We start from the raw sequence: 27,878 nt of genomic DNA, 5'->3' as shown, positions 1-27,878 counted from the left end.
TTCTTCCTAATGTCTAGTCTAAATCTGCTCTCTACTAGCTTGTGGCCATTATTTCTTGTAACCCCCGGGAGCACCTTGGTGAATAAAACCTCAGCAATTCCCTTCTGTGCCCCTGTGATGAACTTATAGGCAGCCACAAGGTCGCCTCTCAACCTTCTCTTGCGGAAGGTTATGTGCAAGATTTAATTTACAATTTAAATAATGTAAGGAAGACATTGTTTACAAGCAACAATAACTGTTGCTCACTCTGTACATTGCATTTTTATTAGACATCAACAAGGAAAAACAGAACATTTGGCACAAGAATGCCAATATTTTTTTTTTATTTTTTGGACACATGAACACAAAATATCCCTGCAGGCTAAAAAAAAAATACATTGCAAATTGTACACGACCAGCATCTTATCGCAACATGGGGCTGCTAACCCACCCATAACAGTTTAGAGAGAGTACCTCGTATTGCTATAGACATACATCCAGTCCAAATTTAATAAAATACAATTTTAAACATTACAAGTCTAACAATATAGAAACAAAAAAATTACATCATAAGTCAAAATGAACAAATGCAAACATTTTACATTGAAGTTTCAGCCTCTAGACATAGAAATATGAAAATGTCAATAGCAAGGTATAAGAAAACCTGTAAGTGATATTACAAGATCTTTCCTCAAATTTCACAAGGAAAAAACCTTGCAGTTGAAACAGTATTGATACAATGCCCTCCAAACCCTGCTTTCTTAAAATGAAAGTAGAGTTACTCCCTTGCTATTGAGCAAGAAAAATCCTACAGCACATCCACAAAGGTAGTTTTGGGGGGGAAAATTTTGTTAAACACTGTATCTGAACAAAAAGGATGCCTTTACCCATGTGAAGGGCAAAGCTTTTGATATAGTAAATAAGCTCTGACACTTGTGTTTGGAACAAGATGTATACTGCATGAATCATGTTTGCCTGTATATCACAACCTTTTATGCCCTTTGGATGCAGCTACAGGCACTATGCTAAATTATAGTACTTACAGTAAGGATAAGCTGGGCCTGTCAATGTCTGAGACAGGCCGAGTTCTTTCCAGAGCTTGTTCAGAATTCAATTGTTTACCAAGAAAGAGGAATTGGTTCCAAAATGGGGCTTCTGCTGTCCTTTAATATCCACCACCCCCTTCCCCCAATGCGTTAAACTTTGCTACATTTAAAATCTTCCACACCACATAGCTAAACAGTGGCCAACAGGCTTTATTTATAAAAAAAAAAAAAAAAAACCAAACACCCTAAGAACTACATCTACAGAATGCACATCTTCCCATTGATTGACACATGCATAACGATTCAGTCAGTCCCAAGGGATTAATTCAGATAGTCAAGCTCAACCTCCAGACCCAGCTTTCAGAACTGCGTACAACAGTATTGCTGAAACTTTGATCTTGCAGTTACTAGCTTTGCAACCGCCCTGCAATGACAACTCCCACCTTAAATGTTCTTCATTTGTCTCTGCTTCTTAAAGGTACAGCACTGTATCCTTCCCAGGATGAGTTTCGTGATGTTTTAATACAAAACAGAGTTTAACTTCTTACTGTACTTCCCAAGACTAGCTGAGGTCTAACAGTCCGTACACTTCAAGGTCAAATATTCAGTCTAATTGCAGGCAAACGAAGGAGAGGCTCTCACTTCACTCAATCTGAACTAGGAGTGCTTGGCACTGGACAACTAACTACCTGGTGGTAAAAATTAAGTCTCTTTCTTATGCACCCTGACTAGTAAGTCACCATTCTCACTTAGTGCACAAATCCACACAAAGATCTTTGATCTATCACCTAAAGGGTGCTCTCAATTTCTTTTCAAGGTGCCAAAGTTCTCCATATGTTGGGTCAGTCAAAGTTAATCCTAAAAGGGGTTTTTTTGTATTCTCCCTGAACAAATAGTATGAAAAGCAGCCATCTAGCTGAAGCAGCGGTCAGTCTCCCACCACGTCCTGATTTTTTATTACACAAGTGAGGTATTCTTTAAAGAAAAGAAAAAAAAGTTTAACAAATTTAAAAGAATCTTATCTAAACCTGTCTACGCTACGTGCCAGGAGCAGAGTTTGCCTCAGTCCCATTTTCAAACAGAAAAGAAAGTTTAAACTCATTTTAATGAGACATACAACTCTGAAAGCAGGTTATAAAACTGTTTTGAAGACTAACTTCAGTGTACTCTGGTACAACTGAAAGACAGCATTTAGAAATGTAAACTTTCATTTATTTACAAGCTTATTTAAAAGACCGAAGGAAAAAAAAAACAAAAAAACACAGCATTTCCTATTGCTAAGCTTTCGAGAGGGCTGGTTTCCAAGCTTTGGAACAGCAGACAATTTACAATTTAGCAGCAAACTCCACACCAATGTCGGAGACCACAGTGCAATTGTTGTTGACTTTCCAAACTCTTCTTAGTTTCCAAAGTGGTGGTGGTAGCTATTCTGAATCTAGGAATAAGAGTTCAGCCTGTGCTAATTCACATTAACCCTACAAGGAACCTAGTCTTAACATACCATGTTTGTGGGTTCCAAAAGTATTAAATGAAACCAAGTCCCTCTTCCTTATTACACATTTCAGTTGAAAAAAAGCCAAGCAAATTAAAAATACCTTACATTTCAAGGCTGGGACAGGATCAATATATTAGATTTACGATTGTTTAAAACATGCTGTTTAATGCAGTAGTGTGTGCAACCTAGATTCCCGTGGGGGAAAAAAAAAAAAGAGTTTAAAATGCTGGTAAAGCCTTTAGGTTGCTATCACACAACACATGTAGAACTATACAGATTGGCAAGCCTTTCCTACACAGAACACCTAGTTCCCAAGCTTATAAAAAAGTGGTAGACAGGACACCAACAGTGACTATAAAACAGTTAAAAATAATTCTTAAAAAAAAAGCATGGAAGTGCGTCTTTTCTGACTGGTTTCAGAAACTGCCAAATTGTGTGTTCAGAAAACGACACGAGAATGTTGGTTAAACTCATGCACAATCCTCAGCTAGAAAATTACATTGTCAGGGGGCTTAAAAAAAGAAATATTTATTGCCAAAAGTTAAACCTTCTATGAGAAAAAGTTTTAAAATCACTTAGATTTATCAAACCACACAGCAGCATAAAGTGGGCATTTTTGTAAAAGTCTGAAAAATATCTAAAAGCTAATTTTTTTTTTTAATGTTTTTATCATTTTTAAAGGGGGGAAATGATGGTTCAGTACTTGCTACCATATCATGGCAGTATTATGTGTAACCATTTGTCATTTAAAACCTGGTGACAGGCATCACCACTGTCTGGTTATGTTGCACATTCACAGAACAAGAACCACCTAGTTCAATTTGCAGTATAGTGCAATTGCTTTGCAGCCAGAGTCTGCAGAGATTAAAAAGATAATTAGGAAAACTGACAAAAGACTGCAATACCTGTGAAAGTTAATATTTGTTAAAAGGCATTTACAGTAGTGAAGTCTAAAATAGCTATTAAAAAACTATGGCCCCACATAATAGAACAATTACATTTAATTGGAGAAGAACATTCTATGCACGCTCACTAAGCAGTGCGTGAAGACAGGGAATTAGTTATCTTGATAAACGAATGGGATGAGAGGATAACTTAAAAACCATAGCTAGCAAAATATTCAAATAGAAACCTTTCATGCCAAGTCCTTTAAAAATTTCAAAGTGATCAGCCTTTTGCGCCTTGAGGTAAAAATTCAGTCCAATGCATCAGAAGAGACAGTCTATGAATTTCTATTACTTAAAATAACAAAACAAATGGCTCAATTGTGTTGGTGCATCAGACGTTGCTGTGAAGTATAGATTCAGTGCGAATGTTCAGAGCTGCTGGTAATAGGCAGTCTGAAATAAACTGGGCCCTAACTATAAGCAGTAGGCTTTCAAAACATTTCAGGACTGCGTGGGTTGCCGGTTCTACTTCATCTTCCCAGATGCTCTCAAGCAAAATACATCGTATGCTGGGTATCATGGTGGATCTGTACAGCTTTCGCCAGAGCTTGGGGGTCACGGCCATTGCTCTGTCCTGAAACATGGCTGCCTTCAGCACTGTAAGACATGCAGATACATTGAAAGGGTGATGCATAATGAACATGCTGAGTTAGTCAAGATTCATTTTTCTGGCTACATGGATAAACTGGTCTCTGAGCTAAAACTTGGGCCAATAGCTGATGATCACAAGTCAGCACGGGGCAGACTTTAACCTTCCTAGCCTTTATACTGCTTACCATTTGAATGCGTTACCATTTTATAGAATCGGTTACCCAAGGATTTCATTAGCCCAGTCTCCCAACACCTGTGAAGTAAGGATCCCCAATATACAATGATGCCAGGAATCAGGACAAAGGTAGGATCAGAAATTATAGTATGTAGGCTTATACTTCTGATCAATGCTGGCTCAAAATACAACATCCAAAAACCCCTCCAACCTCTTTAGTTAGCAACAGTAACAAGAACCTCAGTTTTAAGTGAGCAAGGAGCTAGAGAGGAGGAAACCCAGTTTTTATAGTGGCTTTATTTGCATTAACTTCAATGCAGGGCAGGAAAGTAAGGCAGGGGGGCGGAGGGGGGGGAAGGGAGGGGTGTTATATTTGCAAATTTAAATATAGTAAATCTCTGTTTTTCCAAGAGGGAAGAAAAGACTGAAAAGTCAGCCAACCACACAAAGGTCTGTCTTCGTAACAAAAAAAACCTCTTTTCATCACAACCTCAGATTTTCAAGTAAGTCCTAACTGTTCATTTTAGTACTGTATTTACTCAAATATAAGATGACTCTGGTAATAAGATGACCCTCCCCAATAATTAGATTTTATATATACCAAATTTATAAATTTGTTGCAATTTTCCACGTATAGAATCTAATTACTGGAGATTTGCCTTGAATCTGTCCCTCTCCCATTGCTACAAAAAGGAAAATACATCTGGCGGGGAGGGGGCAGGTAGCTCCTTTGCCCTCAGCTTCCCTCCAGTTTCTTGCTGCTGCAGCCACTAACCCCTTTCCTTACTGTCAGACCTACTCCCCTTGAGCACATGGAAGTGAAGAGCAAATTTAAAAACAATAACCTTAAAATTAAACATAGCTGTAGTTAATTTTCATATGGTACCCATAAACTTCAGTTCATCCCGAATTGCTTCATATTACCTTTTTTTGAAACTGCTGCAAGTTTTAGCACAGGTATTCCATAAACAAGCTTTTAAGCAGCACTTGGGCCCCTACTTATAGAGTACAAACTATGTATGATATTTGTCCAAAACCAAAAGGCTCATGATTTACCATGTAGTTCACTGGGCTGGGCTCCACCAGGGTCAACAGGATTTCAAGCCATGGTGACCCCACAGCTCAGCACTGCTCAGTATGTGCATGTACCCCAGATACTCCCCACAAAGGATCCATGTACTAATTAGCTCTTCCACTCATGACTGGAACCCATATTCTTGTCACAAGTCCTGGGATGCTCCAAAAACGTGTATGCAGATGAGGTACAGGGCAACTTGATCCAGCTTTACCTAATGGCGGGGGGGGGGGGTGGTGGTTGGGCCACACTAATCATGTGTGACAGGCTGAGACAAGGAGTGACAGAGGGATTCTAGGTGAGCTGTTTGGGGCCCAGTTTGGCAATGTTTGCCAGGCATTTAAGGCTAGTGAAGAACAAGAAATAACTGGAAATGGGAGAGAAAGGCACAGCTCAGTTATGGAAATGAAAAAAGTCAAAATGTATGCAATGTAGTGACTCACTATGACCTGAAAGAGTTGATGCTGGGGGAGGTGGGGGGACGGGGACCATGCATAATAGGCACTACCGTATCTTATTCAGATGGATTATGTTGGCCTACGGCAGGGGAAACACCATGACCAAGAATACCATGACCTGGCAGGGGAAACACCATGACCACTAAAGGAGGTTTTCCGAGTCACTGGGAATAATCATTTCTCTGGCAGGTTGATTTCCAGTCGGAAGATGTTGGCTTCACGCCCACTTTATTTTGACTTTATGGAAATGGCAAACTCCTCCCTAGCTTGTTCCTGCAGCCATATGGCTGAGGGCAAGCAAAACTGGGGGGCATCTGAAGCCCAAGCCCACAGACTTGGGCCTCCAACGTAGGATGCTCGCCAAATGATCTGTAAGCATCTGAAGCCCCAGGTGGGTGTGGAGGATGTTTGCCAGTAGTAGGGCCATATATGATTCTTGAATGACTCACGGATTTGGAATCAATTTGGCTTGGAACACAAAAAAAGTCCTAAAAAACAGCACAGGGCAGAGGGGTCCATCAAACTGTCCATGACAAACCTGCTGCTGGCAGGGAGAAATAATCGACCACCTCTTCTGGGACTACCTATCATACCTCTCTGGCACATGGGAAGTCCATGTGCTACTCCTGCTGGTGACAGGTTTCAGAAACCTGACCAGGAAAGCAGTTCTCTACAGGCACCTGACCAGACAGCAAGGGACCCTGACAACTCTCTTCAACCAGTTCATATCCTGCTTCAGGAATGTACTGTGGAAAGCCAGGAATCTGCACAGATCCCAGTCGAGCACTGTATTAAAATGGGACTAAGTGAAACGCACTGGTACTACAGGAAGACAACAAGAAAGAAATGGCAGATCTCTAGTGAAGAGGGGTCTGGTATAGACTTTTTCATGAGTAGACCCTCTGAAGACGGCAGTAAGTGGGGGTACAGGTATGGAGATAGGTGCGCAGGCACATGGTGCAAACTGTATAACAGGTTTTTAGTGTGCTTTGAGCTACCAAGTGAACCACAGGGGCCACCTGGCAGAGAGAGAGAGAGAGAGATTATAAATATCTATATAGCAAAGGAGGAGAAGGGGGGTTCCCCATCAGCATTTCTAACACCAGGGGAGGGTGTCAAAGCTTTCTATGGCCTTTCCAAGTGGTGGCCTGGCTGGTCTTGTGGTACCTCCTGGTCCAGCACTCCTTCCCTTCCATCCCCCCACCTTTTAAAAAAAATTTTTTTTAAGGGCTACACAGAAAAAAAAGGGTTCCCATCAGCACTGAAAGCCTAAGCAATGCCTTAAAGGCAGAAAAGGGACTGATAGCATTTGGGGTATGAGGAGTGGAAGAGGGAGACTCAAAGCTCAAAAAAAGGCAGCGGTGGCAAGTGAGCATGAAGTGAAAAGAAAAATGAAAGCAAAAGGAGTAATAACCAGAACAGCAACATGATTGAGGATGACAGAGGGAACACAGGAGCAGAGGAGAGTGAAAGAGAGAGCTGAGGCAGCAGAAGACATTGGGCAAAGAACGAAGAGAATAACAGTGGCATGATGACATACTGGCACATCAGGAGCAGCATGGCAGGAAGACATGGAAAATGAAACAAGAGATGGCAGAGACGATCGGAGACTGTGGATAAAGGTAATACTAGCTGGCAACGGGACGGAGATGGGAATGACAATGAACAGATATGACTTTTTGGAAAAGATACTGTTTGAAATACTGGCAGGTGGAGCATCTAACCAGCTTGATCAATGTTTCAATACTAAAAGACTTAGGAATTCACCTACTGGAACACAGAAGGGTATAAAAATTTCTGGAAGAGATATGCAGAGGAAAGTATTAAAAAAAGCTAAAATTCATAGCACTGGGAGAAACGCCAAGGAAGAAGGTGATTGTAGTATGAATGTATACCGATTTATTAGAGGCAGAAGACATAGAAAGGTGGATGAAATGGTGTGTTCCGAGAGTAATGTGGGTAGAGAAAGTGCAGAATAAATATGGTATCTGGACAGGGGCATGGCAAGTACGAGTAGTGTTAAAAGCAAATGAGTGGACCCCAGGTGGGGCGCAGTACCTGTCGCCTGTGATCCAGCTGGATCAAACCTCTGTTCAATGTGTGACAACAGATAACATGTGTTTCACCCAAGAGTGGATCCACTATGAAGGGACACATCCTGCCATGGCTAAACTGCTTCATTTGGCAATGTCTTCTTGTACCCTAAATTTTACTCTTCATTTACAAGGACAAATCTGTTTAAATAGTCCATTGATGAGCATACAGATAGAAAGGCCTTACTAGTGGGCAAAAGACTGCTCACCTGTCATGATCCTTGTCCACAAGGTGGTATCTTGCCCTAAATGCTACCAGCCTGGCATAGTATGCAGGAGCTGGAATGGAGACTGATCGTGTACATCGGACATATGTGTGACACAGTTGGTAAGTCAGCAGCTGCAGTTCATCTGCGGTGAAACAGTTGTCATCCCACAAGACCTGATAGTGAGATGGGCGGCTGGTTCCCTGGGGGAGAAGACAGATAAGGTGGTTAAAGCTCTGGCCCCTCTAAAATCAACATAAGGCATACGTTTCTACGCTCTATTGATAGGTCAGCATCTCATAACCAAATCTTCAGGCTTTGGTAAAGTTGATGCAACTACAAGGCTGCTCAAGCTGAAAACGTAAGATGATGCCATCCCCGAGTGACAGCTGTTGGTATCTTGCTCTCACAACGCAAACTCAGCAGTACCAGTGGATTACCTGAATCCCTGCATGACTACAGAGGTAAAAGTCAAACTCTGAAGGATGTGTGATGGTGCTGTCTACAGTTGTGCCTGCTGGTACGTTACCACTTTTACCCACCTATAGGGAGAAAAATATAGAATTAGCATATTTATTTCTACAAGTGCTATGGAACTCCCTTGCTAGAACCGATTTTAAGCTGTTGGTAAATTTAGAAACTCTTTAAGGTGAAGAAATGCTAAAGTCCTTTTTAAAAAAAAAAAAAAGGATGAAACGGCATTCATTTTTGGGAGCCTTGCTACAGACCCCACTATTCCCCACCATCCCAGACCTTTAGCAGTTATAACATGGTTGAAATGTGTAAGGTTATCTGAAAATCCCAGTCAGGCTATAATTTAAACATGGCTGCTCCTAACGTCATTATAATTGTAGAGTGAGGGGGTTTGGACAGGTATTCATTTGCAGTGCTACAAAATGTCTTAGCACTTTGTAACACTACAAAAATATAGGCGACAGAGACATTCCAGCCTCCCCACCTCCACTGGAGGGCTACAAAGTTGCCTCAAAGGAAAGCTCTCCAGCCAAGAGATGATAGGGGAATGCTCCTTGGGCCCCACTCCGACCATGGGAGGTTTATCACTAACAGACTGCCCTCTCTTCTGCCAGGGAAGTGGGTAGGCTGTCAATGATCAGCGGGCAGCTGCAGAAAAGCAACAGGTGCTAAAGACAGCCCTCTATCACCCGTGGCATTAGCAGGAGCAAGGAGAACTGCTTTCCTCACTATACTATCCCTCATAATGCCAGACATCTTCTGCTGTCATCCCTTTAAAAGCCCCTGCAAAAACCAGGACCCTTACAGCAGTGGTAGCAATTCTCACAAAAGGTGGCTCTGTCACAGCCAGAGTCAGCAAAGCTGGAGATCTGCTGTCCTCAGTGGCCATAACAGAACTGCCCCTGCCCAGCTCTGCCATTCAGTGACCAGCTCTCTTGAGGACTCTTCAAGAAGCAGTAGCAGCAGGGTCCCAGCAAGGCTCCCTGACAGTTCACCTATCAGAAAGCCAGTTGCTCTTTCTCTGTACAAGTGTTACACATAGTGCTACAGAATTGGGAAAATCCTCTCCAAAACTGATATTATCACTTTCACTCTCATTGTAGTGCTGTAAACAGCTCAAATGGCTGTATGCTTGCTTTTCAGCACTACAAGGGTGTATTTAGGTCTACAAATGTAACATCTGTCCATTGCCTAAAAGCAAGGCATAAATTTAGGTACATTACTGAAGCCTTAGATTCCTTCTGCAGTCCTGTATATACCATTCTACTGGGTCTCATATCCATCAACCAAACTTAAGACCAGGAACTTTTCTAAGAAGAAAGGCCACGGTTGTGTGGAGGTTGTGACATGAGCAAAGTCTCTCCTATTTATTTAGACAAAGTAGGCAAGATTGCTGATCCCTCAGCTTGGTGTTATGGATCACCTGCTACAAAGCCCACTCTGTTATGAACTACTTCATCCTGCAAAGTAGAACTAACCCACTGTGTTAGTGAGTGACCCAAATGTCACCCATTACCCAGCTGTTCACCCATTAACAGAATTTATCCTTAAAATTACTTGCCCTTTCAGTTTTGTCAGCACAGAATAGTCTGGTGTGATGCCTTTTCTGCACAACAATGTAGGTTATTCCTGGTCTATAATCTTCTTCCAAACTAATGCAGGCCTTCCGGATTGCTATCAATTCTGGCCACGCAACCTAAAAGATTTAAGAGTTGAGAGCTGCAAATCATATAGGCGACAGTATCCTCTTTGTTCCTCTGAACGGGTGCAATTTTGTAAAGAAGAAGAAGGTTTAAAAACAACATAATTGCACTCTGTTACTCATGTGGAGAGCATCAGGAAAGTTCAAAATGTTGCTTATTAGAACTAAGGAATCTTGTCCCTCAAGATCTGAATTAAAAGCCAGTGTTCTCACCTGAATTTTCTAGGGGAGTTATGTTAAACATGAAATACAAACAAGTCAGCTACCTATATGCAACCTAAAGGATCCCACGTTTTTATCTCTAACATGCAGTCCCTATGGGGAGGAATGTGGCATGCAACTGCATAGAGAATATTTCACCCATAATGGAAAAAACTTTTGACTTATGTCAAAACAAATGTAACTTTTTCAGAAATCCGTATTGGGGTTTTAATGCCTGTGTGAAGGTGACAAAGCCTCTTGTGGCAGTCCCTGGGATGAGACACTTAGCATGCGATCAACTGCACTCAGCCCTTTGTATAGTACTTGGGAAGACGGAGTGAGTAGACATTTACAAGATTCACATTTGTAGTCTTGAGGAGTCCTGGTGCTTATCTACATCAGAAGTTCAAATGCAATACGCCAAAGATATGGAGTTTGTAAGTGCAATAGCTGCTCTACAATAAATCCACATGTGGACATGCATAGTACATAAAAGGCCTCTATTCCACCTACTAGGCATCTAAGTGGACTTAAATACCTAAGTGAGATTTTATTTCACACTGCTCAAGTCCTGAAAAATCAATCAATGCATTTACTTTTGTAACATACCGCCATCTCATGCTTAAGACTGAGTCATGAAAAAGCAGCAAGAAAGAGGAGGACCCACCCACCTTTTGCATTAACTGTTTTTCAGGGACTGCAGCAGGGTGGAATAGAATTGCACTTAGGAAGCTAACTCTACTTACACACTTAAAAGGTAGAATACAGCCTGTCCCTAAATGCAAGATAACTGCACTCCTTTCAAAGCAGAGTAATCTACCTTATAGAAAGGCACTGAGAACATCCACACAGGGAGTCAGTGTGAACTGGCTATTGTACTGTAAACTGGATTTAAAAGTGTGTTGCTCTCTAACCTGCAGGTAGGCAAGCTCTAACCGTTTCAAAACTGAAGCTCAAAGCTGTCAAGCTACTCTGAGCCAGATGTGTTGGCAAGTCTTCCTCTCAGTGGATAATATATGTAAAAGGGAGCAGAGGCTGTCAGAACATTGTCCATTAAGGACACTCCCCCTCCAGCAAGAATGTATTTCTACTAACATTTGCATTCTGAAGCACAAGATGTCATTCATACCCAAGGGGACATTGCTGGAAAATACCTGTTTCATCTGCCCCTCTGATACTCCTCCCCGGTAGTAAATGATCCGAGTGGGCTTGAAGCGGGTGGATTTGTAGAACTGGATCAGCAGCTCCCGCACCATGTTAGTCAGGTCCTGGATCACTTCCTGACTGTACAGCAACTCTTGGGAGGTCTCCTGACGGGAGGTCTGCACACGCACTGTGGCGCAGTAGCGACTAGGGTGGCCATCCATACTGCCTACCACAGCAGCAATAGATGGTTTCTTCCCATCCCCAGCAGGAGGGTGAGTGACATCTGCCCCCAGAAAGATCACTGGTTGCTGGAATACGGAGGGCCTGTCCAATTTAAAAAAAAAAAAAAAAAAAAAATGCTTAATCAAAAATGCCAAGCAAGGGAAAACAAAATTACACCTAGCAAGTCATCTGACAAAGAAAGGTTAGGAAAAAAGTCTGAAATAATCTCTAGAACCAAAAGCATGCTAGACACTTTGCAGAGAATCAAAGAGTTTATGATCTAGAGAGGGCAGGCAGGGAAAATGGGAAAGGCAGTACCCAAAAGCAGACTGAAAGGTGAGATTACAAGCAAGTAACTGCCACAATTCACTTGCTTGCCCATTTCATTTCTCTCACTTGTTAGAGGTGCTCCATATGTAATAAGGCAGTTAAAAATAAATTCTTTTGCTGGAGGACAATACTAAATGCAAGTATCCACAAAAGACTAGAGCTCTAGTCAATCTGCTGCATGTAACTGAGAACCTAGACAACCTCTGAGCTCTGCCATCTTATTTTACTCTAACCTTTGCACAACCCTTTCAGTCAGATCTCTAGGCAGATTTGAACTCCCCCGGTGCTCTTTACCAATTAACATACCAAACAGTGTCACATAGTTTCAGTGCTCAATTAGAAAGCATTCTCATTTGTCTTATTTAATACACAAGCAGACTATGTCCAAGATGCATGTTGTGTTCAAAGGTATCATTCTGGTTACTAAAAGGTAGACCAAAATAATTACTTTGTCTGCTAAATTATACCTATACAAAGGCTTTACATTTGATCTCACCTTTGATGAGGTACAAGCACATTGTTGATTCCCCCAAGCTTGGCATTTATCTTCAGACAAAGGTTAGATAGAGTTTGTGGTGAGGTTTTCACCACATTCTTCACCTGAACACACTGTGTGGCCATTCCTAGGAGAGTGTCACCAACACGCTTCACCTCAGCTGCAACAGGAAAGCAAGAAAGTGGTTCTGATTACATGAACCTCCTCCTCCCCTTGTAAAACATCTGAAAACTAAGTGCCAAAAGGCTCAACAAATTCCAGTCTGCTCTTTGGTACCATGTGTGTATGTTGACAAAACAATGACAACTGCCCAACTTCTAAGAAAAGCTTCATCCTAGCCAAAGGCATTGACACTCTCTACCCATCTCCTCATTAAGCACATGAGTACATGTATCGTACAACAAGTTAACTATGTGGGATGTTAGAACTCCTCTTCATACCATACACAGGTGTCTTCCCGGGCAGGATCACCACTATTAGCTGCAGGCCAACATAAGTTAGTTTCAAATGTTTAAACATGGGCTCCACGCTGTCTGCACCCTGGGCGTATTTACAAAAGCACGGCTGGCCCTGAATCGGCATCCCTGCATCCTTGGAGATCTTGCGCAGCTGATCCGTAAAACTCCTGTAAAATGAAAGGAGTATTAAAGAAACTTATTTGGCAAACCAGTCCAGATAATTCCAGTAGCATTCTGAATCCTCTGGCAGTTGGGTACTTACAGTGCAAGCTACTTCATACTATGGTCACTCTGTACCACCGAAACTCTCTAATCAATTATATTACAGAGCTCACAGGTAAAGTTCTTATTTTATCTTGGGAGAAACTAAATTAGTTTTGCTTTTTAGGATTTTACAAGTACTGAGAAAATTGACGGTCAGCTGAAATGTTTAATGCACATTTCCAAACCAAAGACAATTTATTGGCATATCTGGCAGATTCCTGTTCATTCATCTAACTAACCTAAACATTAACATCCCCCATACATTACAACTGTTCCAATGCTTTCTCTGCTGAAGAAATTCATAATCGCTGACATTTTGGAAGCTGAACTGGCCACGATTTTTTCACGTAGGTCAAGCGCCTTTGGCATGGCTTGAGGCAATTGGATTTAGGAACAAAAGGACCTTATTCTGAAAGTTCTTATACAAAAATGACTCTCTGAGGTCAGGTATTTGCATGCAATCAGACTGCGTCACCTTAAAAGCATATGGAGTTTATTTGAGCAAGGGAAGGGAATTCTGTCCACCCATCCAAAAGCCATATACATGACCTCTTATATTAAAAAGCACTCACTACACCCACATCAAATACCATTTAATATTGCTGGGGTGAAACAATTTATTATAGGAAGCAAGCCACTGAAACTGCAGCAATAAGCAAAATTGCTATTTAAGCACAATAATTATGGTTGAATTAAAATGTATACATACGAAACCCATTTATGTATTCAAACTAGCTAACTTGTTTTCACTGAGCATAAAACCCAGGAGCAAATTCAATCTATAAGGTAGACAAAGTCAAGAAAATAATGCAGCGTTAAGGACATTGCTAATTATTCCCCCAACAATTCATCAACCAAGATCTTATATCTTAGAGAGAGATTTCTGTACTAAGCAAAAAGACAGCATTCCACATTTGTCACCACCTGAAGGATCAGGTTTACTGTAAATGTTTTGCTGTGTTCATTTTATGAATTGCAGTAAAAGCCTCATCCCCTCTCCAACCTGACCAGGTCTATTCTGCTCACATAGTGGAAAAAAATCATGTTGGATTGAAAGCTTCAGCACGTGCAATTAAGAAAGCAACCACTGTCTGAAACCAGCATAGTACAGACAAGGCTCATGAAATGCTCTTGAAATGGTCTGCTTCTTTGCTTTCGTAGAATTGAGCCAGACTGCTATAATCCAAAAATCATGCATGTAAAAACTGTTCTCTCTCTTCGGGACCCATAATCAAAGCTTCTAACATTACATTGAAGCATTGGCTATTAACAGGACAAGGCAACAAACAGTTTTAAGTTTAACATTCTGCAAACCATCATATATGTTTATGGAACTTCATACCAAACAATATGCATTAGATTCAAAATGTGAAACAATTTAAGTCCAGAAAAGTCACCTGAACTGTGTAAAAAGTCAATTCAGGAAAATGCTGCCTATGACCACTGAAGAGCTCAAAAGAAGTGTACCCTGTTTTCACACTACTATGTCACAAACAGCTTGTAGTCTAACCGCCCTTGTCAATAAAGCACAATGAAAGGAGATGGTTCTTAGGATATTTGGCCATTAGAAAGCTACAGGAAAAGGAAAAACTCTGGTATATGTGGAGTGGGGGTTCTTCAAGGATAAAGAGCAAAACAAAAGGCAAGTCGGGGTCAAGAAAGAAGACACAGGAATCAAGAGAGAAACACTGACAGAACGCAGGTAGCAGAAGATGGTGCAGGAAAAAAAAAGAATGAATACTCAGGTAAGAGCTGCCTCCAAAGGATGAATGCAACTCCAGTGTAAGCAACTTAATCCCTTTTTGTTAGATAACAGTTTAGAGAAATCTGCCAATTTAGACTGTAGACTTTGTTATTCCCAACTTTAACATGTAAATATTAAAGCTGCTACAGGCTCGTGGCTTCCTGGACTAGAGGAGTTTACATCAGGTTATCCCAGTGTAGTGCACATTTATCTTTCCAAAACGTGGTAATATATGTGTAAGAGGTATATAACTTTGCTGTAAGTAGGAAGCTACTTACTTTAACAAATCTTCCCTGCATTGTTTCTGAGGTGCGAAGCAGGCAACAGCCCAAACTTTAATCTCAATGCCAGCATAGAACTGTTTCCCCCGCATGTCCCAAACCCCCTGGTTTGGTGTAGCTACCGTTTTGTTCTAGGTAAAGACAAAAGCAAATTATAATAATGAAAAACAACATTCAGGTTGGCAAGGCAGCAAACAGTATTCTCAAAAGGCTTGTGTGTATTATAAACATTTAAGCTGCAATGCACTGATAGCATATTATAACTCTGATTAATTATAACAGGCAGTTTTACAAGTCAACTATAACTTACCCTGCCTCCATACTGCAGCATTGGTGCTGGCAATACTCTGCCTGTTAACTCTGTCATTTCGTTATGGACAACAATACCAAACTCCTTCAAATATGGATCAGGTCCACCTACCATACTGTTACTCTTCACCTGGAAAGGAAAAGAACACACTCATAACTATAAAGTCTCAGGTGATCGTCTTTACTTGCATAATTAGTTCAGAGTGGTTCAAACCAGAACCCTTAAGATCAGTTTCTTAAACTTCCATAATTTGGGGTTATTCTACTTATTCATCAAGGGCAAAAAGTTGCATGATTTCTGGTGCCATGGTTCAGTGGAAGCTATTTGAGATAGCAAAGATGCAAATACTTTCTGTGGGGAAAAACAAATATACAGCTTGAAAATTTTATATAAATAAAACAAAAGTTCACAGGAAGACATTTCAAGATTTTTGGAAAACAGCTATAATAATTACTCACTAGTCTGCTGATCTCTTCCTGTCTGTCTGGGGCAGATCTGGCAGTTGCCTTTATCATGGTTGATGTCTGATTGTCTGTTAGCTTTTTGATACATCGCTGGCCTGCCACAATATTACACACCTGTATAGCAACAGAATTACAGATGGTATGTTACTGCTGACATAAGAGGTATATGTGACAATACAACTGCAGTGAAGTTCCCAGACCCTTTACCTCAAGTGGTAAGTAAGTGTGTTTCTGTTCCTGTCCCACTTGGAGACAGGGAAGGTGAGGATATTTCAGCTGCAGACTGTACTTTTGCTTAAAATACTGAGCTACTGTACACTCCATAGCCTGTCCATTTTCTAACTGCAGAGGGAACCTATAAAAGATGCATACGTTTTGATTAAGCTTCACAAGAAAATGTTGATCTCTCCTTTTTTAAAAGTGATACAGAGCATGTATTCAGGGTGAAGGCCCCGAGATCACCCATTTTCAACCGTTATTAGTTTTATTTTATTTAATGTAAACTGTTAGGTATAAAATGTTTTGATAAAAGACAGAACTGAATTTATAGCAGCCGTGTTAAAAAGAGTGACCTTAGCTCAGGGGTGGGCAATTATTTTGGTTGGCAGGCCATTTAACGAGTTATGATGAACTGATGAGGGCCGCACACACAAAATATTTCAGAAGATACCATTTTAACAAATTATAGATTAAAAAAATCATATACTAAAAAATAAAATCAAACATTTAATATAACGTATTTTAGTTTTACTTCAAAAACTATTTTTTGTCCTGATTTATATTTTTTTTGAGTAATGTATATGGAGGCGATTGCATAATAGCTCAAATAAAGTCTTACTCTTGTATATTATGTGAGAAGGGTGCGCATGTGTGTAGGGGCTGCCTGCATACTAGGTCCTGGGAGCTGGCCTGAGGTGGGGGGACAAGGGTGCTTTCTGTCCCCACTCCCCGATCCAACCCACAACTGCCTCCATGGCACTCTGCACGGAGCCAAGCTCCACATGCAGCCCTCACTGCACTCCCAGCTACACCAACCAAAGGCACTGCCCCAGCCTGCACATACAGCTTCCTGGCAGGGATGCTTTCACTGCTGCTGCAGCTGCCTGGGTACTGTTTGGCTCCCCCCACCGCCTCCAGGTGCCTCCCCTCGCCTCCTCTTCCTTCTGTCCCTGTTGTACCACTCCAGGCAGGGGGTAGGGGGAACCTGCAGCCGGTTGGCTCCAGCCCCAGTACACAGGGCTCCAGCTCCCGGCCACTTTGCACCCACTTGGCCACCCGCAGGTGACTGCTCGTCATGCTGGGTGGGCGCAAAGCAGTCTGGAACTGAAGCCCCACATGCTGGGGCAGGAGCCACAAAACTGCAGCTTCCCCCCCACCCCCGGAGCGGCTCAGCAGGGACAGGAAGAGGAGGACCAATGCTGAAAGTGGAGGGGAGCCAAGCAGTATCCAGGCGGCTGCAGCAGCAGCAGCACTATGCACGCAGACCGGAGCCATCAGTGGGCATGGGGCAGGTATGGGCAGGAACAGGGCATGAGCCAACCTAGGCAGGGTTCAGCCCCATTCGGAGCACTGCAGGGGCAGCTGCAGGCCAGATACAATCAACTAGTGGGCCAGATCCAACCTGCAGGCCACATTTTGCCCACCCCTGCTTTAGCTAGATATTTAAAAGCCAGTACACATCTTTAACAGTTAAATATGGTGGGAAAGTCAAGCTGCAGTCTAAGCCGACAGGCATTGTCCCAACTAGTTTAATGCATTCAGGAGTTACTTTAGAAGCTACATGAATATTTTAGCTCCTGAATCGGCTACCTTCATAAAAATGAATGCACTTTAGTTTTACTTTTACACTCTCTCTCACACGTAATTAAGACATTGTGTACGTACGTCTGATGGCTGGCTGGTCGCCTGGTAACATTGCAAACTCTGTATTTTCTCTTCATCTGACCACAGTGGGTCACTTCTACTTTTAGACCTGAGAGCCCAAGAAAGACACCAGATGTCATCAAATTATTATAATAAAATTAACTTTGAACTGCAAAAAAAAATAGGCCAGTGACAAGGAAAAGGCCAGCTTCTTGGATGCCCCCAGGCCATGAACTCTTTTGGTTAAAACAATGTAAACTGTTCACAGGGTTCCCAATATTTTGCAGAAGCAAATTTAAATCCAATATTTACCTCTGATTTCTTTGGTAAACTTGACACGCTGGGAATCTGTAAGAGGTTTGGTTTGTTCATTGATGTTCTGAATATCCAAGACCTCACACATGAACTCAATGATAGGTTGAGCACGATAAAATGCAGTTGCTGATACTGAGATGAAATAAGGAGAAGAAGAAAAAAGAGGAGAGGATATTTAATTTTGATGAAAGAGGAAAACTCAGCTAGGGATTAAATATGGAAGTTCTTGCATACCATCAATATTGAGCATCATGTTCCACATGGCAGGCCTGACAGACTGGTGGAATCCAAACCAAACCTCCCTACCCCCACCCAGAGGGTGGTAGTAACCTTCTGGAGGAGAGAAGAAGGAGCGGCCCACAGGTGTGTATCTGATGAAACATGAAGAGTTAACACTTAAAATCATTCCCTTCATTGTACTCCCTCAGCTTGTTAGGCATTCATTAAAGTCTTGCTGGATGCAACAGGGATTCCAACATTCCTTTTACACGCATTTCAATAGCATTTAAAAATTAACTAAATGTTTCTATAGCATTCCACCAACGTCAGTTAATAGACGTGCACCGATACATTGGTCCCACATCGGCTCGGCACTGATACAAGGAATATTGACAGCATCGGCAATCAGCTTTTTTTGGCTGATGTGGCCGATAATGTCACTGATAAACACCCCTATGCATGCGCGCAGCCACAGTGCAGCATGCAAGAGCACAGCCTGCCAATGTCCAGCTGGTAAGTCTGTTGAGGGGAAGGGGTCAGCTCGAGGCCCTCGCAGTGAGGGAGGGAGTGGGGCTGGGGTAGATGCTGCCCAGCCAGGGTGGGGCGGGATGTGGGACAGAGCCAGAAGCAGCTCATTGGGGGGTGGGGGGGCAGCTCCCACTTCTGTGTGCACCCCTGGAGGGCATGGGGAGGGATGTGTGCCCCCAGATCTGCATGCACAGCAGGGCATGCTGATGCTGCAGGCTCGGCCTGCACTGGGCTCTTCCCAGCGGAGGGATGGGCCAGGCTGTGCGTAATGTGGGCAGCAACACTGGGAGGGGGCTACGACAAATTTTGGGGTGGCTGCGCCCCCTGCCCCAGTGCTGCTGCCTCCTGCCTCAAGCACAGCCCAGCCCAGCCCAACCCTCTGCCAGGAAGAGTCCAGCACCATCCCGGCCCCAGCCCGCAGCAGCAGCCCACCCTGCCCCATGCGCAGATTCAGGGGCATTCACCTCCCATGATGTGCACAGCAGTGGGAGTCTCTCCCCTACTCCCCAGACAAGCCACTCACAGCTCTGTCCTGCGCTCTGCCCTGGCTGGGCAGCACCTGCAGCAGGGGCCTTGATCTGCCCCCCCATGCCCTTTCCTTCTCCCAACAAACAGACTTACCAGCCGGGCCAGGCTGCTCTCCAAGGTGCCAGGCCGCATATTGGCAATCGGATTGGTATCAGCCGATATAGCTCCTTAAAAAAAAAATAAATAAAAAAAATCGGCCATCGGTATTGGCCCAAAAAAATCTCTGTCGGTGCACCCCTATTAATTAAAGCTAACATATGAAGCACATCTGAATTCTACAAATAAACAAGCTAGAAACGCCACTGAACATCACTGTCGGAACCACAGACAAGATCCACAAGGCTTGTGTTCACATGACACTTCCTCCTCTAATGCAAGTTTGTGTCAAAAGTTAAAAAAAAACACAACAAATCCCCTGAGAGCGGTGTAGTTTAGTTTGGAGCAGCGAGTCATTGTACTAATTGTAACAAATGGGCACAAGCCCGTATCAATTAGGAAGAACTCAATCAGTAGTACCCACCTCATAGAAGGAAGGTGTCGTGTAATTACATCAAGAGCCTGCACAGAGTCTTCGGGAACTTCATTCAAATGTCCAGCTAGAGCTTCCAAAAGCAACTGAAGGCTGACCACTGACACCCACTGAATGGACACTTTAAATGTCTGGTCCTTCCCCTCACCTGGAAGCGTGACCTCCATATCCACCTGAATAACCAGAGCAAGATTAAACACAAACTTATGAGAACACAATGAGTACCTTAGCCCAAGGCTATGGCACATTATTTATCTTGGTCTCGTAGGCTTGCTTCGAGTGTACAGAACAGGCATCTCAACCAGGATGTGATAATTTAAGGGGCCTTTACAGTAAACAAACTTTGTTGTATAAAAAAAAAATGTGACACTGCATGATTTAGTCCCTCCAGCACAGAGGCTCTGTTTATGTCAGCCTAATTTTCAAGTACACGTTCATATGGTGAGACCCAAAATCTTAAGCAATGATCAACATTTGTTTTTGACCCACAGTATCAGGAGTAGTAGGAAGCTGGCAGCACAGCAGGGACCTCCTGACCTCCTACAGGTACTTAAGACTTCAAAGAACTGGACTTTCTTTGGAGCTAGTCAACACCACGCTTTCATCAATACAGGAAGAAGAGATCAAAAGATAACTGACAGATGTAAAGCACTTTCCGTAGAGATTCAGAGTGGTACCCAATAAGTATTTTCATTAGCCCATACAGTGCACAGGACTCAGTTCTGCATCTGTATAATTTCTTATCTGACCCTCAGAGAGGATAGCAAACTGAATTCAGTTTCTGGAGACACTTGGCAATACACAGGTTTTATTCAAATCAGGACTTTTTTGGGATGCGCTTCTGTTTGCCACATAGCTAAGAACTACTAAGATACCTTAAGAGTCTTTAGGTGCTGTTGAAATTAAAAAGTTGTAAATACAAGACTCTCAGGAAGGTGATAATCTGCAAACATTTAGTCTCATAAAGATCAACATTTAAAAGCAGTCCACCAATTGCTTTGGAAAAGATGTGAGAAAAACAAGAAACACTGGAAATATCTGGTAACTATTGATCCATACACTTTGTGCTCATGTTCCTTTTCCCTCTCTTGTTCTCGTTTAATCATTTCCTTTGTTGCCATTTCCCACATCAGATACAAGCATCATTAAAATAATTTTTTATTAAAATTAAAACCAGGAAAAAGTCATGCGAGTCCGTCACCCTGATCAGTTTGCTTGTATATGTCACATGCCTGCTCCAACCTTAACCCTGGTTTTAGCATACTTTAGACCAGGGGTCAGCAACATTTTTGGGCGGAGTGCCCAAAACCCCTGCAACCTAGACTTGTAAGATGTTGGTTTGCCAGGGGCGGATGGCAGGAGAGCTGCAGAGGGCCTGATCCTTGCTGCGGCAGCATAGTCCTGGCCCCTTCCCTGCCAGTTGCCCCGAGGGGCACGTGCACCCACCACTGGCAAAGGGCCAAGCTGGGCCTCCGCAGACCCTGGCACAGCTGGTTACAGCCTCCCCAACACCTGTTGCAAGCAGCTTGGGCTCCATAGCTGGTACAAGGGACTGCCTAGACCCCAGGCCAGCTGTGGTGTATCAAGCTAAATGGCTTCACATGCTCCCTCTGGTATGCATGCCGGGGACTGTCAACCCCTGCTTTAAACTATGAACTTCTCAGAATATTGACTCTTTTCTAACATCTTTGCCCAATACCTAGAACACTGGAGCCCTAAAACCACTTGTGATTGCTACTATAATACAAGTATCAGAAAAGTGAGTATTAAGGAACTATTCAATCTTACAAAATCCAATATTAAGAAAAAAAGCTTCCATTAAAATCTGATCATTTCATGAAAACATTCCTTGCTCTGCATTGAATTTTTTCCAAGGAATATTGGCAGCCTAAAAAGTTTAAAACATTAAAAAATTAAATTATTTTCTTTATCCAAACTGATAAATGGAAAGAGTAAACCAGTAATATTAGATGATTCAAAGGCCTTACTGTTTTAATAAGTCACATTATTCACAACAGGGATACTTGAAAAATGACGACTTTGAACTTCAATGCCAAGTCTTGCTGTGTTAATTTAGCTGTTGCTAGAACATGGATGTGCCCTGGCAGCCATCGCTTACGGGATGTTAGGACATGCCCAATAAGCCCAGTCCCACCAGAACAGCACCCTTGCTGGCTACAACTGCCATGTAATTCAACAGCAAAGCATCTAACAGTACTGCCCTTTCTGTGGTTGTAACAACCTTTTAAGATCAAGGAAGTTCCTGTCATTAAATGCAATTTTGCTTTGCAGACTCAAGACCACACTACATACTGAAATTCACCTTGAGGCTGAAAACCAAATATAAGAGCTAGGGCTTAGAGAGATCCAAGAGAAAACAGAATTCAAATTCATAGAATACCCACCCACACCACTCCTACTGCCACTGAACATGGGTGTTTGAACTACAGTAACAAGTACAACAGAATCAGTATCTTAACCTTGAATAGATCCCAGCCCACCTTACAACGCCACGCAGCAGTCTCAATACAGCAATGTCTTAATATTTCTGCAAAGATTTCTTTTTTATGATAGTACTTACCCTGTCCCGCCCAATTGGCAATGGGTGTGCAGTATACATATTCCTTTTTCCATCGTATCCAGGCTGCCGATCACCAAATATCTGCATCTTGAAGTGTCTCACCATAGTATCCACTACCTCTCTAAGGAGAAAAGAATATATTTAGTTTATTTGGAGAACAGGAAAAAAAAAAAATCAGCCATGTGCAAGCTCAATTATGGTAACTGGCCATGTCTGCATTCTCTTCTAATCGGCAGCCTACTAGAGACGAAAGCCCACCTAATGTGACATATATGCAGATTACCAGAATATCCATTACACCTGAACAGAGACTATGGAACAATTACCTAGAGGACATGTACATGCAGAACGGAGCATAAAACCATCCCAAGAATAAACAGCAGCTACCAGACTTCACTCTATGTTAAATTAGAAATGGAGGGGAAACAATGCTAGCTGGTCAGATGATCTGCTGCCTCAAGGCCAAGGTAGGACCGCTCCCTATTTTGCAGTGCTTCCCACTCCTACAGTCCAACTGTAAAAGTTTCAATATAGCTTTCTCCAACAAGAATATTGCATCACAGGTATTGTGAAATTAGGTAACTACTACCTACGTAGCATATTTAAGATGAAAAGCATCTGAAGAAGTGCCAAAACAAAGTTTCTTTATGTTAGTGATTCTTAAGGTCTTAAGAGTCCACTCCTACCTGTTTACTCTTCGGGGCCGCTTTTCCGGTTTGATATCCACATCATAATGATAAACGTCAATTTTAGGGATCTGAACCTGAAAATGATTGGCTAAGAGGCGGATGGGTTTCCCAACAGTTCCCAGGCCGGGGCGACGGGGCGGCTGGAAGAGGCTTGCTGGAGGCCCTGTGGAAGTCAAAGAAATACAGTTGAGATGTACTTGCAATGCAGCGGCCTCCCAACCGTGTACAGGACTGTGATTTGATTGAAAAATCCTTGGGACAGGCTAAAGAGCACAGTCTGAAGTGGCTTAAACAGGTTGCAAATGAAAGTGCTCTGAGTGGCTCCATAGCTCTTTGAGAGCTCTAAATGATTTCCATGATGAGAAGAACAACATATGCCCAAAACATACACGCTTTAGTGCTGTAATTCATCCTCAAAGTCCTAGTGACAGTTACTTCAAGACTGTGATTTATTAAGTTACCAGAGTCCTATGTGGGATTCAATGTATATATATACACACACACGTACAATAGATATACGTACTCTGCCTGCTAGTTACAGCACCGTTAGTCAACAGCAATAAAAGTTTATTTTACCGAACCCACTACAGGCTCTTATGCATTATGCTCAGAGTTAGGATTTCAGCAACTGCCATTCCTGGGCACGTTCAAGTAACATCAGCCCAATTTTTATTTGAAAACAGATCCAACTTGGAATTTGAGAATATTATTATTTTTAAAAAGAAATGAGATGCGTGTATCTTTTTAGAAAGGACCAAATCGAAAATAAGCTTGTCATTTCCTTTATACTACATAAATAGTATATTTTTAATAATAAAATGCAAGTCAGCCTGATGAAAACTAAAGCCAATTTGAAATTGCAAGACAAGGACTGAAACGAAGAACAAACAGTGTTTTCCTACAACCAAGATGTAATGGCATGGCAAGAAGGCAAAGCTTTGCATTACAAGAAAATAGTCTCGTAGGGTTGGAGTGTTGCCATAGCCATCACGGTCCAGAAAACGTACGAGGCAAGAGTTGTGTGTGCTATCTTTTTATGAGATATTTGTGTTATTTAAAAAAAGAGTACCAAGACATCTTTAACAGAACTGGTCAAAGTAACATTTTACATTATAAAGTGTTTAGAAAACATTTATTAAAATTATTTCTACCAAAAAAATAGTAGAGGCTTACAGAAAAGACACACATAAGTACTAACTAGCCGATGTAATCTTTGCTAATATTTTCGAGGTGCTAAAGTAAAACTGGAATTGTTATTTAAAAAAGGGGGGAAGCATTTAATTTGAAAATCACGTTTATATCATTATTATTCTTTTTAAGCTAGTAACACCTAACCTGGAAGGAACTGAACAAATCTCTTTTTCAGTATATCCTGTTCATTTCACAGCACTTAGTGTAGTCACACTAAAAACAGAAAATTGGAAGGTAAAGCCACAAAAATGTTAGTTGGGACAGCTTAAGGCAAACTTGTTATTAGTATTGGCTTTAAAGGCTTTCTTTAACTGGATTTTAAATAAGAGTGTCCTTTTCAGTCAAAAGGCTGAAATACAGAAGTGCTAAATTAAACACAAAAAGGGGAGTAGGGCAAAGGGACGAAACAGAGGTGCAACCAAAAGATGTTTGTAATCAAAACTCAATTCCAGAACCCACTGACGTTCGTTTTAGGGGCTCCCAAACCTTTACTAGAGCTACCAATGTAAATGATAGATCTGAGAATATCAACGTCAGAACATTATGTACTAGTCATACTTAGAGGATGATGCACCAGGTATATATAGCCCATCCGATACATCCATTCTCCCAAGTTGTACACAGCAGCACGCTGGCTTCTTTGTAGACAGCTAACATGCTACACACCATAGGCATCACACCTGCATGAACACTGGTTTGCATTTAATGACAGTGTGCAGTGCCATAGTTAAACTTAACAAAGATTACTGCTGCTATTTAAAAAATACAGTTATCTTGACAAGTGTGAATCATCAAGGGCAATCAAAGTTTGCTGTGCTTATTCGGATACTAGAGAGATGATCCATTAATCCTGTGCTAATTAGTCTGAAGTAGCGTAGCTTTTGTGGGCGCTGACCGGCTCAAAGAGATTAAATGACAACTATATTTACCCGTTTGCCTTCTTTGGTATCAACAAGTTTTGTTAAGAAATAACAACAAAATGTCTTTGAGTGAGAGCCAAGCCGGGAATTAACAAATTAAATACCATTTTCCGGACAAAGTTAGGGCTTCACTACAATTTGTGTAACTCATGACTGTAATTTGAATTTTGTCCATTCAACTTCAGTAGGATCTATTTGTATCTGCATCCCTTACACTGTTGCTTTAGCTTTCTTGCCATGTTGTCAAATGCAGTCCAACCAGCCCACTTACCACAGACAGGAAGCATTTCTACACAAATAGAAGAGGACTTATTTCTGAAGTAGGAAGGTAGTGAATTTATGTTGCAGCCCTATTAATAGACTGCAAACATTCAAAATAACACCCCCACCAATCCATCTGCAAACAAACTCCCCTTATCCGGAATTAATGAGGATAGCTTTGGTGAAACGCCAGCCTTCTCTGGAAAACCACAAGTCAGAATTTATAGATGTTTTGGTCTCCTGACAATGCAAATCTATTAGGGAAGGTATTTTGGAACTAATGTATACACTTCCTCACCAAAGCAAAGACATTTATTTTGCACACATTTTAATACTTAACCATTATTTCATGTAATATAATTTTCCAAATGGGGGGGGGGGGGGAGGAAAATACGTTTAGCTGCAAAGTCAATTGTTTTTTGGGTTAAAGCCCAGGCACTTTTTAAATTTATAGTCTGAAGTTTCTTTTCATAGTGGCTCAGCTTCAAAAATAGACAGTGTTTATGTATGCAATATATTTCCAGTAAGCCTGTACAGCATGTACGCTAGTTTTCTGAAATCCAAAAGCCTGTTTCTGCTACCAAACTGTTCCTCTTCCACAGCGTGACAGTTCCTTGGCTAAGGACTCCGGATGGTCTCTGCTACAGATCCCAGTGCAGACCGAATGTCTAGATTGACAGAAGTTTAGGGTTGGACGGGACCTGGTGAGATCACTGGGTCCAGCCCCGCTGCTCTGGGCAGGAAAGACCGCTGGGGTCACGTAACCCCAGCGAGGCGTGCGTCTAGGCAGGGAGCCCCTGTGGCCGTTTGGGTGCCCCAGAGCACAGGAAGTCATCAGGGTTCACGTGAATCTGCTCGTGAAGTTTAGCAACCCGCTGAAGTTCCTCTTTAAAAAAATGACGACAGAGCATGGCTTGACAACACTTAGGTCCGGTTTGGCACCCAACCCACCTGACCCAGACGCAGAGCCACGGGTGAGCAGCCACACATCTGCACCCACCTCCCCTGGATGCACCACTGAATCAGAGGGCCCTGCCACACGTTACATATATCACGCAATTCGCTGGTGAACTGCACCACAAGTTTACACTGGCCGCGTGTGCAAAGTAAGTAGCACACATTTAACCGGCGAATCACCTAGCTCAGCCACGTGTGCCACGTCTGGACCACGCCATTCACTGCCTGCCCGCGCAATACGCCAACCCGGCGACGCGGGCCACGTCACGACCGCCTCATTCGCTAGTCGACGGCCGGGCTAGGCACACTGCGCCACACGGGCCACGTCACGACCGTGCTGTTTGGTGCTTGACCGCACGACAAACCTGGCCACGCGCGCCACGTCTGGATCGCACCATCCGCTGGTTGACCGCGCAATAAACCCCACCTGGCCACGCGCGCCACGTCCCGAACGGCTCGATCTCACGATACGCCTGGCCTGCCCGCACGCACCGCATCTCGATCACGCCGCTCGCTGGGCGACCGCGCAACACGCCAGCCTGACCACACGCGCCACGTCCCGAACACGCCGCGAGGCACCCCGCCACGCCGGTGTCGGTATCACACACCACGGACTGAGGACCACCACCACCACCGCGCTGGGAGCCCCGCGAGGGGCGAGTCTGCGGGGGGCCGCGCGGGGGCCCTGAGGGGCCGCGGGCACGCGCGGGCGGGTGGGGGCGCGGGCACGCGCTTGCCCCTCAGCGCCCCCGGCCGCACTCACCGGGTCCCAGCGCCTCCATGGCGGCGGCGGCGGCGGCGGCAGCGGCAGCGGCGGAGGCGGAGGCGGCCTCTCCGCGCTCCCCGCCGGCCGCGGCCGCCCCGGGCCCCGCCGCCCCCGGCCCCGCCGCCGCCGCGTAGCGCTTGATCTCGGGAATATTGAGTCCGGGCGGGGCCGGGCCGGGTCGGGCCGGGCCGGGGGCAGCGCAGCGGGTGTGGGCGGCGGCACCAGCGATCCCTGCCGCGGGGCCGGGCCGAGCCGAGCCGAGCCGGGCCGGGCCGGGCCGGGCCGGAGCGCGCTCCCGACGCGCCGCGCGGGGCCGGAGTCGTGGCAGGCGCAGCAGGCGGAAGAGGCCGCTGGGGCACGCGCGCAGGAGCCCC

General features: G+C 43.4%; 1 protein-coding gene across 1 annotated transcript; it reads right to left on the bottom strand.

Annotated features, from left to right (window-relative positions):
* Positions 1 to 232: 232 nt before the first annotated feature.
* AGO4 (argonaute RISC component 4) lies at positions 233 to 27,817 on the bottom strand. Its single transcript, XM_059729612.1, has 18 exons — positions 27,502 to 27,817; positions 23,407 to 23,572; positions 22,721 to 22,841; positions 20,131 to 20,312; positions 18,570 to 18,706; positions 18,333 to 18,467; positions 18,042 to 18,129; positions 16,365 to 16,512; positions 16,152 to 16,271; positions 15,694 to 15,822; positions 15,381 to 15,514; positions 13,077 to 13,261; positions 12,637 to 12,796; positions 11,597 to 11,912; positions 10,101 to 10,235; positions 8,506 to 8,607; positions 8,069 to 8,268; positions 233 to 4,064 (listed from the first exon to the last, which is right to left on the bottom strand). Exons 1-18 carry the CDS (start codon positions 27,518 to 27,520, stop codon positions 3,956 to 3,958), a joined length of 2,586 nt encoding a protein of 861 aa, XP_059585595.1. The 5' UTR covers positions 27,521 to 27,817; the 3' UTR covers positions 233 to 3,955.
* Positions 27,818 to 27,878: the final 61 nt, after the last annotated feature.

The sequence above is a fragment of the Alligator mississippiensis genome, chromosome 6, assembly GCF_030867095.1.
Source record: "Alligator mississippiensis isolate rAllMis1 chromosome 6, rAllMis1, whole genome shotgun sequence".
Taxonomy (NCBI): domain Eukaryota; kingdom Metazoa; phylum Chordata; order Crocodylia; family Alligatoridae; genus Alligator; species Alligator mississippiensis.
This window is presented reverse-complemented; position numbering and strand designations above follow the sequence as displayed.

Excerpts from the sequence above, each read along its gene's own strand:
- AGO4 (XM_059729612.1), bottom strand. Across the intron at positions 13,262-15,380 it reads TGCAGGGAAGATTTGTTAAA|GAGTTTTACGGATCAGCTGC; the intron begins GTAAGTAGCTTC and ends TTCATTTTACAG. Across the intron at positions 8,269-8,505 it reads GTAGTCATGCAGGGATTCAG|GGAACCAGCCGCCCATCTCA; the intron begins GTAATCCACTGG and ends CTTCTCCCCCAG.